Source organism: Anopheles bellator, chromosome 1 (genome assembly GCF_943735745.2).
Source record: "Anopheles bellator chromosome 1, idAnoBellAS_SP24_06.2, whole genome shotgun sequence".
Lineage (NCBI taxonomy): Eukaryota > Metazoa > Arthropoda > Insecta > Diptera > Culicidae > Anopheles > Anopheles bellator.
The window spans coordinates 36,236,522-36,253,355 of record NC_071285.1 but is presented as its reverse complement, the minus strand read 5'-3'; the positions used below and the strand labels follow the sequence as shown (position 1 = coordinate 36,253,355).

At 44.3% G+C, this 16,834-nt stretch overlaps 1 protein-coding gene across 1 annotated transcript; it reads left to right on the top strand.

The window, feature by feature from the left end:
• The first annotated feature begins 5,573 nt into the window (after positions 1 to 5,573).
• Positions 5,574 to 14,176, top strand: LOC131205214 (GTP-binding protein Di-Ras1). The gene is made up of 5 exons (XM_058197229.1): positions 5,574 to 5,744; positions 5,824 to 6,101; positions 13,649 to 13,812; positions 13,899 to 14,019; positions 14,087 to 14,176. The coding sequence occupies exons 1-5, from the start codon at positions 5,574 to 5,576 to the stop codon at positions 14,166 to 14,168; spliced, it is 816 nt and encodes a 271-aa protein (XP_058053212.1). The 3' UTR covers positions 14,169 to 14,176.
• Positions 14,177 to 16,834: the final 2,658 nt, after the last annotated feature.

Genomic DNA, 16,834 nt, shown 5'->3' with positions numbered 1-16,834 from the left:
AGCCTAATTTTTGTTGTTATATTGATATACTCTTTATATGAACGTATGCGAAGTTTCATTTAAATCGGTCTCTTAATTATTTTTCTAGAAGTCATTTAGTATCGACGTGCCAAATTATTTTTTACAATGGAAAAAATCAAGCATCGTGGAGTGATTGAATTTTTATTTTTGGAAGGTTTAAAAGCAAAGGAGATTTATGAACGAAAGGACTCTTCGCCTTTAATTAGAGGGTTAAAGGGGGTTTCGGAGCTTAAACGTTGTCGTACTAGCCTTCAAGGCGATCCATGTGAAAAAGGCCAAAAAACAGACACAATGCCTGAAATCGTAGAATAATTCAGGATGTCGTATTGGAAAATCGTCGAATCAATTACAGAGATTTAATATAAGGCCTAGCCATCTCATTGAGGAATAAACCCAATAATTTGACTGAAGTTTTAAGTTCCTAGAAGCTGGTTGCAAAATGGGTGCCGCATTTCGCTAAATCCATCTTCTTTTCGCTTTCGAATCCATCTTTCATGTTTGTATGTTCATCCATCAAATGTTTTAAAGCGTTTTTGATAGGATAAAGTGGATTTTGTGCACCGAATCATCACTGTGGATAAGACTTGGGTGTATGATCTTGAACCAAAACAACAGGCTAAGGAGTGCTGTGAACCGTTTTCTTCGGTTCCGAAACGAGTTCGTCTAGAAATTGCCTAAAAAGATGTTAGCATCAGTTTTGTGGAATGCGAATGAAATTTTGTTAGCGGATTACTAGTAAACTAGTAGAAAAAATAAATTTTGATTATTATTATAATACTCTAGACCTATTGAAAGTGAAAATTGGTGAAAAAAGACCCGGTTTAAAGAAGAAAAACATCCTCTTTCACCGGGGCTATGAACCCTGTCACAAGAGCATTTTGAAAATGGCAAAAATCCATTAATTAAAGTTCGAATTGTTGGAGTACCCACCCTATTCACCAGATTTGGCCCTTAGCGACTTCCATCTGTTCGCAGATTTAAAAAATCGTGCGCGGAAAATGTTTTTCATCAAATGATGACGTCATACCAGCTGTAAAAAAAACTGTGACAAGCCAATATTCAACAGCTTGTAAAAAAAATTAAGTAACCGATTGAAATGAAACTTCACATACGTTCATTTGAACAGTGTACCAATATAACGAAAAAAAAATTAGGCTCGTTGCAGCGCTCTTTGGTATCGACCCGCAAAACTTAATGAACATCCTAGTATTATGGAACTCTTTAAAAATTAGTATGAAGGCAAAAATATTAGCCAAATGTTAACTTTCAAATCCTGAAGCTGAAAGTTTTCGCAAGTTAAATAGAATGAAATGTTTATTGTAAAAAACTCCGACCTAGGACCTATGGAATGTATTCAGCATACACAGTAGACCCTTTAAACTAAGCGTAGAAAGGGGTTCTCTGTGAAGTTTATGGACCTCTCCGAACTCCTGGATGCTCATTTGTGAATTTGGCTAATGTTGCGCATTTTGACAGTCGAAAAAAAAACCGTGCAAACCATCGTCCCAGCGAAATGGAACGCGCTGCTGATCTGGAAATGGGGTCTCTGTGGGTTCTGTCGGTCCCGGTACGCAACGTTGGTTGCTAAACGGTGCGCACTGTAGAGGCCCCACTTGACGGTTTAATTAAGTGTTGAGTGGCACAAACCGTGAACTGTTTCGTTTCCTACACGGCACAGGAATACGGCGGCACTCTTGTGTGTTTTCTCATTATCTTCCGTTTGCCGGAGTGTGTTCCGTCGTCGTCTGGCGCGGCCGAGTTATGACCATGGTAGCAACGAGCTGGGAAAATGGCATTTGGGGGTTTCGGGCGAACTGCAATATTCGGGCTGCATTCCTGTATACGTTCTAGGTAAGCTTTATGAACCAAGCAGCTTATTTTTTAATTAATGTAATGTCTGATGCCACAGTTTTGTTGATACAATTACGGAGAACATACGGAGAACTGGCGCTTTTGTGACCATGTTTACGATGAACCTTTTCGTTTCCCGAAAAAAAAACATTGCACGTCTGTTTGACTAATAGTTATGGACCAAATTTGGCATTGAAGCAAACGGAAGTGGAGATTTTTAGAACGTTTTTTTGGAAAAACTGTATCTGGTTTTGTGTCCTTCAGTAGTGTCCTTCGTCTATTCCGTGGTGAATTGAACGGCATGAAATTGGGACTTTCATCAAGTATTAACAAGTCCACATGATAAACCATTCATTGCTAACGAAATTCTAGGCACCAATCGACCGTTCCTTACCGTCAATCTCTGTTTTGGAATCATTTGTATTGTAAAAATAGAGTGGTCCAGCTCGTCAAAGTTTTCAGCTTCAATTTCGTCGATGAACCAATCAGACAACATTTCTCGGTAGCGCACGCCATCTGTAAGGTCGATGGCGTCCACCCCACGCTCAACCCAAGGTCTATCGCGAACAGCGTTCTTGTATCCTTATTTTATCGTCCCACATCACTGACTCTAGAAACGGGAAGATTTCGTTACATTTCGTTCGTGTTGTACTGTTTCGGAAGTTCGGACAAATAATTTGTTTCGGCATCAATTATGGGACACCAAAAAAGCGAACTATTTCCCTCACATTTCCCTTAAATTATGAGCATTGTTTGAATCATATCATTTCCAACATTTTCAATTTATCATCCATTATTTAACGCATTAATAACGGATCAAACGGATTCTCATTTACCGCCAAACCAAAACTGCAACGATGTTTCACATTCGTCGAAATATCACATTTAATGGCTAATAATTGGTATTTGATTCATCAACATCGCGATTTCCGCTTCCATAGTTTGTTTCAGCAGATTGTCCATCAACAAAGAGCCTAAACGAAACGTGAAATCAAATTTCGATAACTGTCGTAAACATGGCAGCATCGCGGACGGCCGCTGTTGAAGTTATGTTTTGGTTGAAAACGACAATTATTCCGCTCCCGTGATTGATATCGCGATTCAAGTTCGTTGCCTGCGGCCAGCGTGCCAGCGTTAATTCCAGTACAAAGTTGATCATTTCCGCAACACTGCCTCCGGACAACAGATATGCGTCGATGGCCGAATTGTGCAGTCACCGACCATGGTTTAGTAGAGTGGGCGAGGTGAGGGACTAACTTTATAGAATTTTCCCGCAAAACTTTGTCGTTGATTGTTCATTTGTCCGTGCGGTCAATAGTTGCCATTTTGTTGCCCCAAGAAAACACTCAACCATCTCGTGGTGAAATGGCCGCGAGATTCGTAAACATATTTTTCCATTACGATTTCCATGTAACCGCTCTGTCACTACTTAGCTTATCCTATTAAGTGTTCCGCTGACAGATGTCACGCGGAAGATGGCCCTCACTGCGGAGGTCATCGTGGCCACAAGATGCCCTATTAATTACGGTGTGTCCTTTGGCAATGCCACGGCTTATGCGAGGCGGGAGAAGGGGAGTCAGCGTCCTGTCCAGCGTGGCATCTTTCGATGCATGAAAGCGAATTCGTCGAAAGGTATTAACAAAGTGTGTGCGGAGCCTCAGCTTCCCGATGCCCGACACGAGCTGTTGCTTAACGAGCCTAATCTGTGCGGTCGGGCCACAGGAATTTATTCTCACCACGGCGCTGTGTCGGTGAAGCGGAAAATCATTGGTTCGCTTGCGGTCAACGGTGTGACTACAACGTGGGCTAATATACATATTTCTCTAATGAGCAAAAGCTCAACGAACCGATAGATATTTAAGGTCGGATCCTGCATCTCCTGCACGTTTCCGTTGTCCTCGTTAATGCCTAGGATCATTGGGACGTCCCGGGTCAAATGGCAAATTTTATTCGATACCCCCCGCATAATGCCCACCGCTTCAGACGATCGAACTGCTTGTAGTTTTGAACAATGTTCGCTAAAGTCGGCGGCCAGTAGTTGGTTGATATAAACTTAGAAATTAGTAGCCGAGAGCCACCCCCCCCGTGGGTTTGTGCGGTTTCGTGGGGGCGGACAGCGAAGCTCTGCTCGCTGCGCGGTGCGCCTCGGTTCACCTGACGGATTGAGGATACCAACAACAAGTCATTAACTTTTACCGCCATATTTTAGCCACAAAAGTGCTCGGCTGCCGACTGGGGGGCCCACATCGAGTCATTAGTGGTGCGCATATTATTTACTACTAATTGAATGGTAAGCAGGAGCTACATTAAAACGTGCTGCCAGCAACGGGATGGCCTTTGATTGATGTTGGAGCACCCGTGGTAAGGTGGCTCGGTCGCTAATGAGAGTAGATATATTACGAGCATTTAGCCTTTTAATTTGCCCACCAACCCGGCTTTTCGAGTTGTGTCGCACAAATTGAGGGAGATATTGGTTTAGAGTTACTGAAAGCAATCAGCCGAATGGTCACGTTTTTTGGGGAACATCGGCCACAAAAGCTCAATATTTTTATATTTTTTTTTTAATGTACTATTTAAGTTAATGCATAATCAAGACCCGAAGCATCAGCGTGTTCCGAGTTTCACCGTATAGACAGCAAGGACTCAGACTTTGACCTTTTCGTTTTGATTGTTTCGTTTTGAATAGAAAATTCCGGCCATGCTGCAATTTTCTTTGGAGTTAGTTTTGGGGCACAGCAACCGTTTCGAACCAACTTTTAAACCCCAAAAACCCAAAATGGTGAAACGAAACCGAAATTCCAACCGTTCCGACGGTTCGATCGACTGTTCGCCTTGTCGGACGCCTTGTAAAATGGCGTAGCGTAATGCAAATACAAATTAGAGTTTCAAAATCCAACGTTGATTCACTCGGAAATCGCTTTGAAGATGAGTTTAGTGAAGTGATAATCGTCCCTCGAGGGGGGCCCGAGTGCGCAAAACAGTGAGCAGTTGTGGCTCTCCTAAGTACCGCCCAAATCACGGACCCAGCTCGGACCCACTAAACTGTTCGTCTGAATTGTCGGTCGGATAGCCTTTCCGACTAAGGCGAAGACGGTCGGACAAATCAAGACGGTAACCTGGCGCGAAGATCCGGATTTGCCGAGCAGTTTTTGTAGCAATAAGTGGGTACCCTCAAATGTGTGTGAAACACCATCTGGTCGGGTGCGGCCAAACGTGGGTTACATCCCGTTGAATATGCATGCGTTCGAACCGACCCACATATTGGCCATTCAGCCATTCAGTGCACGGATTGAGCAAATAATCCCATTCTACGTTGATGTTGATAACTCCCGTATGTTTGACTTCATTTTTTCCCGATTCCTTCTCTGTTCTTCTATTGCCAGTGTGGGACCACCGGTGGAAAGCGACACGTTAAACATTGACAGGATTGATGTCATTGCCGTCGGGCGCTAGCACCGCGCAAAGGACAAAACGCCCCGGGAGCCCGGAGCCTCTCGCCGTGGACCAAATGCTGGAGTAAACCGAGCAGAAAACAGCGGAAACGGTGACACTGTCACCGGTTGGCACTCAATCCTTCTACAGCGCCCAACGCTTCGGATCCCCTCGTGGAGCGGACGTCCCCAGGTCCCGGAAGGAGTTGCTGAAACACACGCGGACCTAAGGAGCGCCTTCAAGCGAGCAGCGCCGACGGGACGGGTTAAATGAAAATGTCAGATTTCGAGCGCATAAGGCTAGTGATTTTGGGTGGAGCCGGTGTCGGTAAGAGCTGTATCATTAAGCGCTTCTTATTTAAGACGTACTCCGACAAGTACAGACCCACGGTCGAGGATCTGTACAACCGGGAGTACGACCTCGGCTCGGTGACGCTCAAGGTAGGTACGCGGCGGTGGGGGGGACCAGGGGCTCACGGCACACTCGGAACGTAATGCCCGGAACGGAACACACTCACAGGTTGACATCCTTGATACGTCCGGCGAGATGCAGTTTCCGGCCATGAGGAGACTATCGATTGCAACGGCTCACGCGTTCCTGCTGGTGTACGCGACCACGTCCGAGGCCAGCCTGGGCTGCGTCAAGCAGTGCTTCGAGGAGATACGGGAACAGCGGGCCGACTTCCAGGACATTCCCATGGTGATTGTTGGCAACAAGTACGACCTCACCGGCACTCACCGCGAGGTGCGCATCGAAGACGTTTCCGAGTGGGTGTTCTGCGAGCTACCGAAGCTAAAGTAAGTGCCAAAGCTTTTCCGCTCCGCGGGGCGTTAGAATCCAATTGTTGCCCGACCGGAGTGTTCTCATTGGCCGTCCGGAGAGTAATTAAAGTTTCCCCTGAGGGCACCGTAATTGATGTAAGCCTAACATGTGTGCCCGATTCTTGAAATAGCGTTTGGTTATTAGTGCTGCTGCTGCTCGAGATGACGATAAGATTATGGTTCTTATGCGCAGCCCCAGCTGAACCTTTATTAATTGGACGTTCAATGAAATGCTGAATATAGTTGGCAAATTTAATAAGTGCCCCGAGCCGTATTAAAACTTTAAATTAAAAACCGAAACTGGGCCTTGTAAGCTCCACGACACGGCACGGCGCACATTGCACTGCACCCGAAACCCGGGGCTAGCATGTAATTAATGTTAATTACTTTGGCCCACCGAAATCCGTAAAACTGTGGAGCCACAGATTTTTTACACCCAGACCCTTTCCGGCGTCCGGGGTGGGTGGTTGTGCAATCCTCGAGGGGCATTTTTTCGCCACAAGAAAGCTCCTGGGGCTCTGCCGCAGGGGCGTGTTACTGTTAGTGGCACCGCAGGGTGAAATATCAATTTAAAATTAATTTGTCCTCCAGCAAATGTTACCTAGTGGCGGTTTTAGCCGTTGGTTTTTGTTGCTACAACATGGTTTTGACGCTACATGGCGCACCTGACACGTTACGTTTGTTCGTGAGATTGAGTGGCACTAGGTGGACCCCGTAATGGAAAATACGCTGAATATGCTGGCTGGGCGCGTGAAAGTTTTGCTCGGAATTCATCCCGACACTGGAACTGATTTAAATTTTGCATTTCTCCGAAAGCACGAGGTGACGAGGTTTCAGATGGGGCTAGCGATACATGATCGGCTCGTTGCCTGAAAGTAATCCCCTGTGAAAACACAATTAAACTTTCGGAAAACATGTTCCGCTCGTTCTGTCCGATTGTAAGCTTTAGAGCCGGCTGTACCGGCCAAAAATCTGTCAGTAGTGCGATTGTTGTGTATTAATGCTTATTTCCAATTATGTTCACGATTACGTTCTGTCTAAATGAAAATTGTTTAGCTCGTACGCCGCCATGTAGCACGGCCACTTGCTGTAAAACCATTCAAATATAGAAAGTTGCAAACTACTTTACACAAGTGTCCTTAGCAACTCGAGTCATTTGCGGGGCGGCGGTGTACTGTGTTCGCCGTAGTGGCGTAAATTCTTGGCCACCAGCCTCGGATCGGTTCGTCGGGACGACAAAGTCAGCACCGTGAGTGGGAACCTGCGGAGCATGCAAAAGACCTGCTGTGGAGTGGTGCTTGTGGTGCGATGCCGAAGTAAGTTACGCCGCTCGGATGTTCGTCTTTCAATAAAGTATGTTCTCAGACGCCTTCATATTGCTTGCCTGAGGAATTCGATAAAGATTTTCAACCGGATGACTTTGTTGTCGAAAAGCGCTTTGCTTCGGCCACTGAAGCCAGGAGCCGGTTGGTAAATAAATAAATCTTGCCTAAATCGCGCACTTCACGCCACGCTTCGAACGCACGGATCTAAACGGCGAACGAGCCCACTTGTTATGGTTGGCCTTAGTCTGAAGACTTTGTCTGGGCCGGCTGGTTGGTTGATTGGTGAAGTTCTGTGGCAAGTAACGTGGCACCACTGGTAACGTGACTATAGCCAATTCGGCGGGCTAAGTCTTAATTCAATTGTGTCGTGTGAGGCGCACATAAAAGTGGAGAGGTGCATTTCGTTTGATATTTTCTGTATGTGACGCAAACCACAAACGCTAGCAAAAGAGCATGATTTGTATATCGATTTCACTATTTCAGTACGTAAAGAAGAATCGTAATGTGAGTGTCGGGGGCTAATCGAAACCTCGAGGGTTCGATTTTCTTCACTGCCTCAAATTCAACAGAAGTATCAAATTTAGTTCAAAGTCTCGCCCATGCTCACGGGGCACATAAAGGGAGTCTCGGTCCAAAGTTGGTCAAACAAAAAAATTTGTAAATCAGTCAAACAATTAAAAAATCCAGTAATGTTTCTTTTGAAAGCTCATTTTATACAGAATATGTAGAAAAATATCATTCAACCCTCCGTCTTGAGGAATGCGAATTGCCGGACCTTTCGGTTTACTTCTTTTCTTCACATTTTGCACCGTACTCTTGGTCGCTTTGTTTACTGTAAAATGCCAGTTTTTTAAATTCCATCTCACTGACAACCGTTTTACGAGTCTTTTTGAGGTTCCGGTTGATGATGGCCCAATATATTTCGATTGGGCATAGCTCTGGCATGTTGGGTGTCTCGTCTTTGGGCACCACCTGGACGTTGTTTGCGACATACCACTCCATGGCTAAATCAATCCAAAACAGAAAAGAACCTTGGCATTTTTTTAGGAAAGGCAAAAGACGTTTATTCAGGCACTCTCGGACACAAATTGCCTGGTTGATGGTCCCGATCGCGATGTAAATGCCACTTTTAAAACTAAAGGAACAGATAGCCTTCCATACGAGATATTTTTTTGCAAATTTCGACAGTTTTATGTTCTTGAAAATCTCTCGCAACTTTGCTCTTTCAGTTACCGTATAGTACTCCTGTCCAATAATCAGTTTAAGTCTGCCTTGACTTAGGTTTTATCATCCTGCACTACGCAATCAAATTTCGTCACCATCTCTGTGTATAGTTTTCGCGATCGTTTTCTGGCCGACGTGTTTTGCTATTCGTCACGATTGGGAGTCAATACTTTCTTGTAGGGAGCCAGACCTGCTCGTTTCTTAGCTCAATCCACGGTTGTAGACGTTACTTCCAGTTTCCATGCGACATCTCGGATGGAGAGTTTGGGATTCCGCTTGAAACAACTTACCGTATTTTTCCGTGAGTAACGCGCACCCATATTTTAAGAGAAAAAAATTGGAAAAAATGTGTCTTATAATACATTTTTCAGATATGTGATATCCAACAAATACCAAATGATAATAATGTACTATTCTAAATATTCTATAAATATTCTAAAGTAGACTAAAGATAAAATGCGTATACTTTGCAAAAGACATACTAAATAGTATTTTATATTTCGTAATAATCTTCAAACTCAGATTCACTGCTGTCTGACAAATTGATATTCTCTAATTGCTGTTCAATGTACTCCTCATTGTCACTCTCTGAAGAGGTACATTATGACAATAAAGTATCTGGAAATTTGTGATTTAAAAAAAAGCTTTATTCAATTTTCGATTATTTTGTGGCGTTAGATTGCTACACATGTCAGTGACTTATGGTGAAAAGTTCGGCAATTTTAAAATATCACTTAATCTTTGACGGCTGTTTCACTGTGCTCGTGTCTTGGCCCATCGGCGATTTTTTTTTCTCCAAAAAAAAGGAAGGCAAGAAATCTATATAAAATTTTGTGTAGAAAAAGAATTTAAGAGCGCGGACGCATTCAAAATGTTGACTGTGGCTAAGATGTAAACGTCGAAAAGCGAAGTTTGGTCGAATGTGAACAAATTACCGCTTCGTGGTCAATTTTATTAGGAGAAGGCAGAAATCGTCGATGAGACAAAACTCTTTCACGCAAAAAAGCTGTAAAAAATTAACTGAGCTTTAAAAATAGCCGAAATTCTCAACATAAGTGAGTGACATATGTAGCAACATTACGCAACAAAAAAATCGAAAATCAAATAAACATTTTTTTTAACCACAAATTCCCGGTACTTATTTGACAGAATGTATATAAGATACAAGACCCCCAAATTTAGCCATATATTATATGTAACAATATTGTATGGATAATTATATTCCTAACAAATGTACCATTTCATAATTTATTCAATAATACCATAAAATATGTACCTAAAAGGTCACATTTGTATGTTTAGAGGAGACAAAATTTTTAGTACCCTTGTATAACGCGCAGCCAGATTTTAGAGCTAAAAAAATTGGGAAAAAAGTGCGCGTTATACACGGAAAAATACGGTATCACTCGTTTCGTTGTTTTTGCGGTCTCCTGGATCCGACTTCCATCTGATCCAGTTTTTCTGAGTGTCGTCAAACGTTCTCCGAATACTTGCAATATTGGCCATATTCAACAATCTCGCAAACTTGGCGCGTCAGAAATTCGGATACTCGCGCTGACGGTGCAAAATGTTGAGACGATGGTCCTTTTGTTTCGACGCCATTTTCACAAATGAAGGGCAATATGGTACTACACAAAATATCTTTGAAGTTGAAGTTGACGAATTTTGGACAGAGACACCCTTTGGTGGACACCAGGAGAGATTCAGAGCAGATTTAAGTATATACCTTTTGTCAATTCAGCTTTCTACAAATGCTTTGTATTTCTTTACACATTATGTGTCGATAATAACAAATCGATTGAACTCAACTGTGCCCCCATATTGTTACCTGGCACGTTCATATCTCTTCGAGATACTACACACGTTCTGATGGTGCAATGGCGTGCAAAACGATAACTCTCGATACGGGGCTACTCAGCCGGGCAGAAAACCTTTACTTAATGCGGAAAGCGTTCAAAGGTATCAGCGTTTTGTTTTTCCGGTAAGCAACTTCCTGTGTCCCCCGCTGTGGTGTGCTGACATATTCAACAAATTGCTGCAGAACACCCAGCGCAAGCACCGGAAGCACGCACCGTACCGTATCGTGAAGCCACAGGACGCGCAGCAGGATGCTTAACGAGTTTCAATTGTTGCTCGCTTAGTCCGAGGCAGATCGTGTCGGATGCAGCACGTTACACAGTAATGATCTAATCGTGTGCGTTTTTGTGCCACTCTATCTCTCTCTCTCTGTGTTCAGCGCCAGGATACACAGGCCATTCGATAGACACAACGAAAAACAAAAACCCTTCTATCAAGAGGACTCTCGCTTACTCGGTCGGGTAATGGGAGAGTTGGTTGCGCCCGTAACACGAAGCACGGGGTTAGGTTGCCGCCGGAGGGCGGAGAAAATCGAAACTTTTTTAGACTGTCTCGTAGCTCAATGTCGGGTGGCCCAAAAAACAACAACATCTACGGTCAATCATAAGCACCGCATAGCATGCTTACATCTCATTTTGCCTGTAACTGACACACCGTCTAGCCCCGTTCGGTTCGGGGTCTCAAATTTTTACCAACACTCGACGGTTTACAAACATCAATACCCCCCGTTGGCCCCTTTTTTATACGGCAAGTTCGCTGGATGAAGTTTTGCTCCACAAGCGGCCACTGGTCTGGTCACTCTGGCTCCACTGGTAACAAGTGTTCCATTCGGTGATGGGACCATTAATTGACTTTGCTTCTAATGGTAGCTCATAGCAAATTAAAGACGGAGAATAATGGCACAGAATATTCGTCTCTGTTCTGTGTTTCATGAGCCCGGCTTTAAAGTCATGACATTGGGTTTGTCTTGGCCTGTTCTTAAGAACCTTGTCGTCTTACATAATGGCCCCTAAAAGCACGCACCTTCGCAAGGTACATTGCCCCTTAACCATTTCGTCCAGGCGCAATGTCGCGAATCGAAAGACGAGTAGGGCAATCCGTGCCGCTAGCGCTTCGAACTTAAATTGTTTGTTTTGAAAACCGTTTTTCTTCGAACAGTTCCGTCTGCGGGTTATGTAAACGCGGTTGCTTTATTTCGGCTTGGGCAAACATGTTGTCCCGTCATTCGCTTTTTGTAGGTCGTCCGGGCGGACTCCGTCTTTAGTGTGGCCAGCGACGAAATCAATCGAAATTTCGGTTCGGTCAAAGGGCACCAACAGGGCATTTGTGGGCGTGGCGTGGATGGTGGTGCCGGGCCGGGCCGGGCCGGGCCGGGCCGGGCCGGGATGTGTCCTTCGGGTGGAATTAAAATAGCAAATTCCTTCATATTATGCTATTTTCAAAATTTTCATCTCCTCGGGACTCGGGCTGGTGGCCAGATAAGGTTACAAATCTAGGTCGAAAAAAGGCACCACAAAGAAGGTGAAAATTGGTGGTTAGCTTGCCATCCGGTCACCCTCAACCGAAGGGCGGCACACACAAAGCATAACCTAGCTTACTAACGGCCAACGGCAAAAAGGTGACTCTTTTGATTGTGTGATTGAGGTTGGGTCCGTGCTGCTGAAGGCCACTTAATTGAAAGCCAAATTGAATACGCGTGAAAAACGTAAAACGTAAATTGTCCTGTCCGGACCGTCCCACGTGAGGGTGAGCCGATTGGCTGGCCTAACGGAACAACGTGTTTGTGGTGAGAATGAAAAGATGAGCACAAACAAAACAGATGTTTACATTAACCTGACTGACGTTACATGGCAGACTGGTAGCGATGTTTTCAACACTTCAATTACTGTACTAAAAATTTGCAGTCAGGAAAAACGGTTCTGTTCATCGTGCGATGGTCAAAAGTTGTCGCCAGCTTTTCGTCCTGATGGCAGGGCAGCAACAGTCAGCAACTGTAGCTTCACACGCAGACTACGTGCGGTTACAACATGGCTTAAAAATGTTCCAATTCGCACCAACGTACCAAAGTTGGCAGCCCTAGGCCCAATTTTATTGATTGAGTTGTGCATTTGAAAAGGAGCACCTTCCGTGCGGCCGGTCATACGGGGCAGAGTATTACGATACTAGTGCAAAACGTGCCGGGAGTTCATCAAGAAGTCGCTCCGGCCTGGCATATGGTCTGCAAAATGGCAGCTCAAAATGGGACCAACGCCACAGAGTAGCGATTTTTGTGAGACTGCAAACCGGTCTACATCGTCTCGACGAACGAGGACTTCGTTCTTATTGGCAGTTAGCGTTCCCGGGGTGTCCCTCTAATGGAACCCGGGATGGAACTCTTCCTTCTCGCATGTGCAAAATTTGAAATTAATTTCAACGTGGCTGGGGCTGGGTCCTCCTGCAAGAAGCACGAGCACTCTGGCCATCATGTAAAAAGTATGTACAGTGAATAAGCCAATACGCGATGGACCCCATTGGAGCCGCACAAATCGATATCTTGTCGTCCTGGTTAATGTGAAGAGTTTTTCATCCTTTGCCCATTCACCTGGCTCTTTCGGAACACGCGCCAGTGCCCAGTGCGGTTCTTTATGACTCGGAGCTGCCTGGCGGGCTTGCCGGTGGGGGATGCTCTCTGCAGTGTCGCGGGATTAAGAAGGCCAAACACTGATGTTTTTTTCATTCCGAACCCTGGCTCCCATTTTGCATACAGCAATTTGGTGATCAAATGTTTGGCCAGCCCCGTGGGCATTTGAAATGCGTGGAACTCAGCAGGCGGCACATGGTAATCCGGTGGACCGGTGCAAAAAGGATGAAAATTACTTCCTCCACCCCCCCACGAAAGCCATAAATTGGGAAATGGTTTTAAATGCGAGAATTAGGAGCTTAGTAACAGCGTTCCACTCCGGGTCCCGTTGTGGGGCGAACTTTACTCGTTCCGAAGCCACACGAGCCAGAGCAGAGGTCACCGGCGTACAGCAATCTGTACCGCTTGTTTCGTAATTGGTTTTTCGCAGGGCTTCATATTTGTGTGCAATGTAAACGTTTATCGTGTTCCGACAATTTTTCTTCTCTCCCCCATAGGGTGAAGGTGTTGGAGTGTTCGGCAAAGGATGATTACAATATCATGGAAATATTTCGAACGTTTGTAACACTGTCCCGCATACTGCCGGTGAACGGTGGCGGTGCGGAATCAGGGTCCGGATTGAAGCGACGTTCGTCCGCGTACGTCAGTGCCAGCAGCAAAGGTAAGCAAGTTGGACGAAAATGTCCCCATTAAATTATGCCAGAAATGTAAGCTCATGTTGCTGTGCCCGCGCCTTGTGTTTTGCAGCAAAGTCGAGAATCGGAAGTCCGTCCATTGGTTGTGAAAAGGCGAAAGATCCGTCATATCTGGCGGCATCCACCTCGGAAGGCACCAGCAGTGGGGATGTGAAAGCTAAACCCCGGTCCAGGTATGCATAGCGAATCCGGCTCAGAAGATTGCTGCCGATTACTGATCTCTCTATTTCTGTTTCGTAGATCACTCATTCGTAGATCGTCCCGGAAAACGAAACAACAAATTCAAAACGCTTCCGGCGTTGAGGACTGTAACATTCAATAACTTGACACCCTGGAGTACCCTGGCAATGAGGCAGCACGGATTGACGAGCATCGAACCAAACTGGGAGGCAACATCTAATTTTATGGACTGGCATACCAACATGTTGGAAGATATGCAATCAGTCCTGCGTTCGTCGGTAGTCGAATTAGAAATTGAAAGCGCGATAGCACAATAAGCGTTCCGCTCACAAAGAAAAAGCTTTGGAGGAAAGCCATTTGTAGCCACAAAAGACGAACAAAACGACGAACAAGGTACATACAATTACATTAATTAGATACAACGTGGTACGTCTGAAGAATCCGGTGAGGATTACCAGTAACCGTCAGCAAAACGACTGAAGCCGCGTGTGCGTACGGCGCATCCCGATAAGTTAGGCAAAACTTAAAACAAAAAAAAAAACGAATGTTATGTGACACTTTTTGGCCAAGCACTTTTATGATAAGTGCGCATTGATTGATTCCCCACTTGTTGTAGTCTGTTGAATAGGACTAGGATAGGAGCCGTTACTGAAGCGAAAGAAAAACTAGTTGTTATCTTTGTGAAACATCCTTAGGAGAGGGCGCTCTTAAAATTAACGGTCGGTGAATGTACAGTAACAATGTTAAGGGTCTGACCGGTTGGCGCCTTTCGCATGGCCACGATACGGACTGAGACAGGCATTGGCAGTAACGTTTTGTATAAAGCAATAATTTTCGGGTATTGTCTGTTCGTTGATTTTACCGGAATAAGTGAATGTAAATGTGAACCGGAATGTGATGGATGAATACTATGTAGCAAAAAACGAGTCTCTCAAAGTCTCATTTCCTATTATATTCATTCCAGTGAATATGATAACAAAAACTTCAAGACACAAAGTGTTTGTTGCGTTTTTCGAAAAAATGCTTAACAACAGCATATGCAATACAAAAGGAATAAAATCAAACATGTAAGGGAGCAGCTTGTAACATGAAAAGCAAATTAGAAAACCATTTGCAATACAAGTGAGATTAAGCCATGCTCTAAATATGCTAAAAACTTTTTCGAACACTTTACCCATGTTCTAACAAACCCATCTAAATCATATTACGAATTCGCCTAATCTTACCTTCGCGCGAATTTACCATGCCATAGCTTATATTTTAAAATTGCCCATTTGTGCTACTATTTTCATTAGCTTGGGGCGTTGCTAGACGTTAAAAATAGAGATAGTATGATTCAGTTGTGTCCTGTATTAGTTGATTTGCAAATGAGAAACATTCTTCTAGAAGTATCGTTTAAAGATCCTTTTTGGAGGAGTGACAACTCATGGCAACATACGTATTACATTGCAAAACACACAGTTAGAATGTAAACTAGTCCAATGCTGAGCTTAACCATTTGTATGATCAGTCTTTAGCTGTCTACCATTTTAGAGGGTCCATACACTAAATAGGTCGATTCTCCCTACCCGAGACAAAACGTTGAATATTATACAGCGAACCACAGGATCTTGGTTCGGTTTTGTAGGGCACGTTTTTCCGCATGCATGTTACTGACATTTTTTATAAAAGAACGACTATACAGATTATAGGGACACTTTCTACTTTAAACAGAATGTCCAGCTATCGTGTACGCACAACACTCTATTTCGGTTTGCTCCCAACTGCACAACGGAAATGCGAAAGTCGTCTCACGTTGTTTGGTTCATGCATGCAGCAAGAAGATAATTTAAAGTTTTAAACAAATGCATCAGTAAGATACGTTTAGAGAGACGTTAGAGTGAGAACCGATTGCAGAAATTACCATCGGAAGCGGTGATACCTTGGTCTAATTGCTAAGATCCTAGCAAGGCTTACATTTCGCGACACTGCTGTAGGTTAAATGTTTGCAAATATTTCACATGAAGGCGGTTGAAACCTCTGGAGGCGACAAACGATAGGACCTGCGAATTGGGTGCAGAATGCGATGCACTGATACGGATAGCAGCGTTTGTGTCGACCTACTATTGGACCACGGTTCAGGGAACAAAGACCATCAAAATTGATACTAACCGATTAGAGCTAGAGTCAGGCGCGTAAGGATCGTCTAAATGAATGACTCACGCAGCAAACAATAGAAAACAAGCGATTTAAAGTCCTGCTTTGGCAGTATTGGGGCTAAGTGGTTTCGAATCAAGAAAGGTAACAATTTGCGAAAGGAAAAACCGATAAAACCCATAAAACCCATAAACGATCATTACCCATTAGCGACACCCAGTGGAAGAGACTATAGTGCCGATGATTACAATGTTGAGCATCACGACCCATGAACTCATGAAGATAACATATCGCCGTTATTGTTCGTACGTTGGAACAATGTTTACATGTAGAATGGTTTTTCAATGGTGAAGATTTGTTGTGTAGGTGAACACCGTGAGTAAAACAGTCCGAAGTGGGCAGGAAAGGCTTGACAAGCTACCGAAATTGATCTTGCTCTTCTGCACAGATCATGTGGACGAACCTGTCCCGGTCTATCAACACGAAACGATTTTAGCCAGACGTTCTTGTAGTCCCCATCCCGTTGGAGCACTCTTTCTGGGGCTCACATTTCGCTACCGCTGACTAACGATCCTTATAGACTTACGCCTCTGTACCTATGCATGTTTAGATGTCGTGCAATAAGCAATTATCTATTCATTTCTAGTCGCTAACAGCGTTTCCTATCGATAC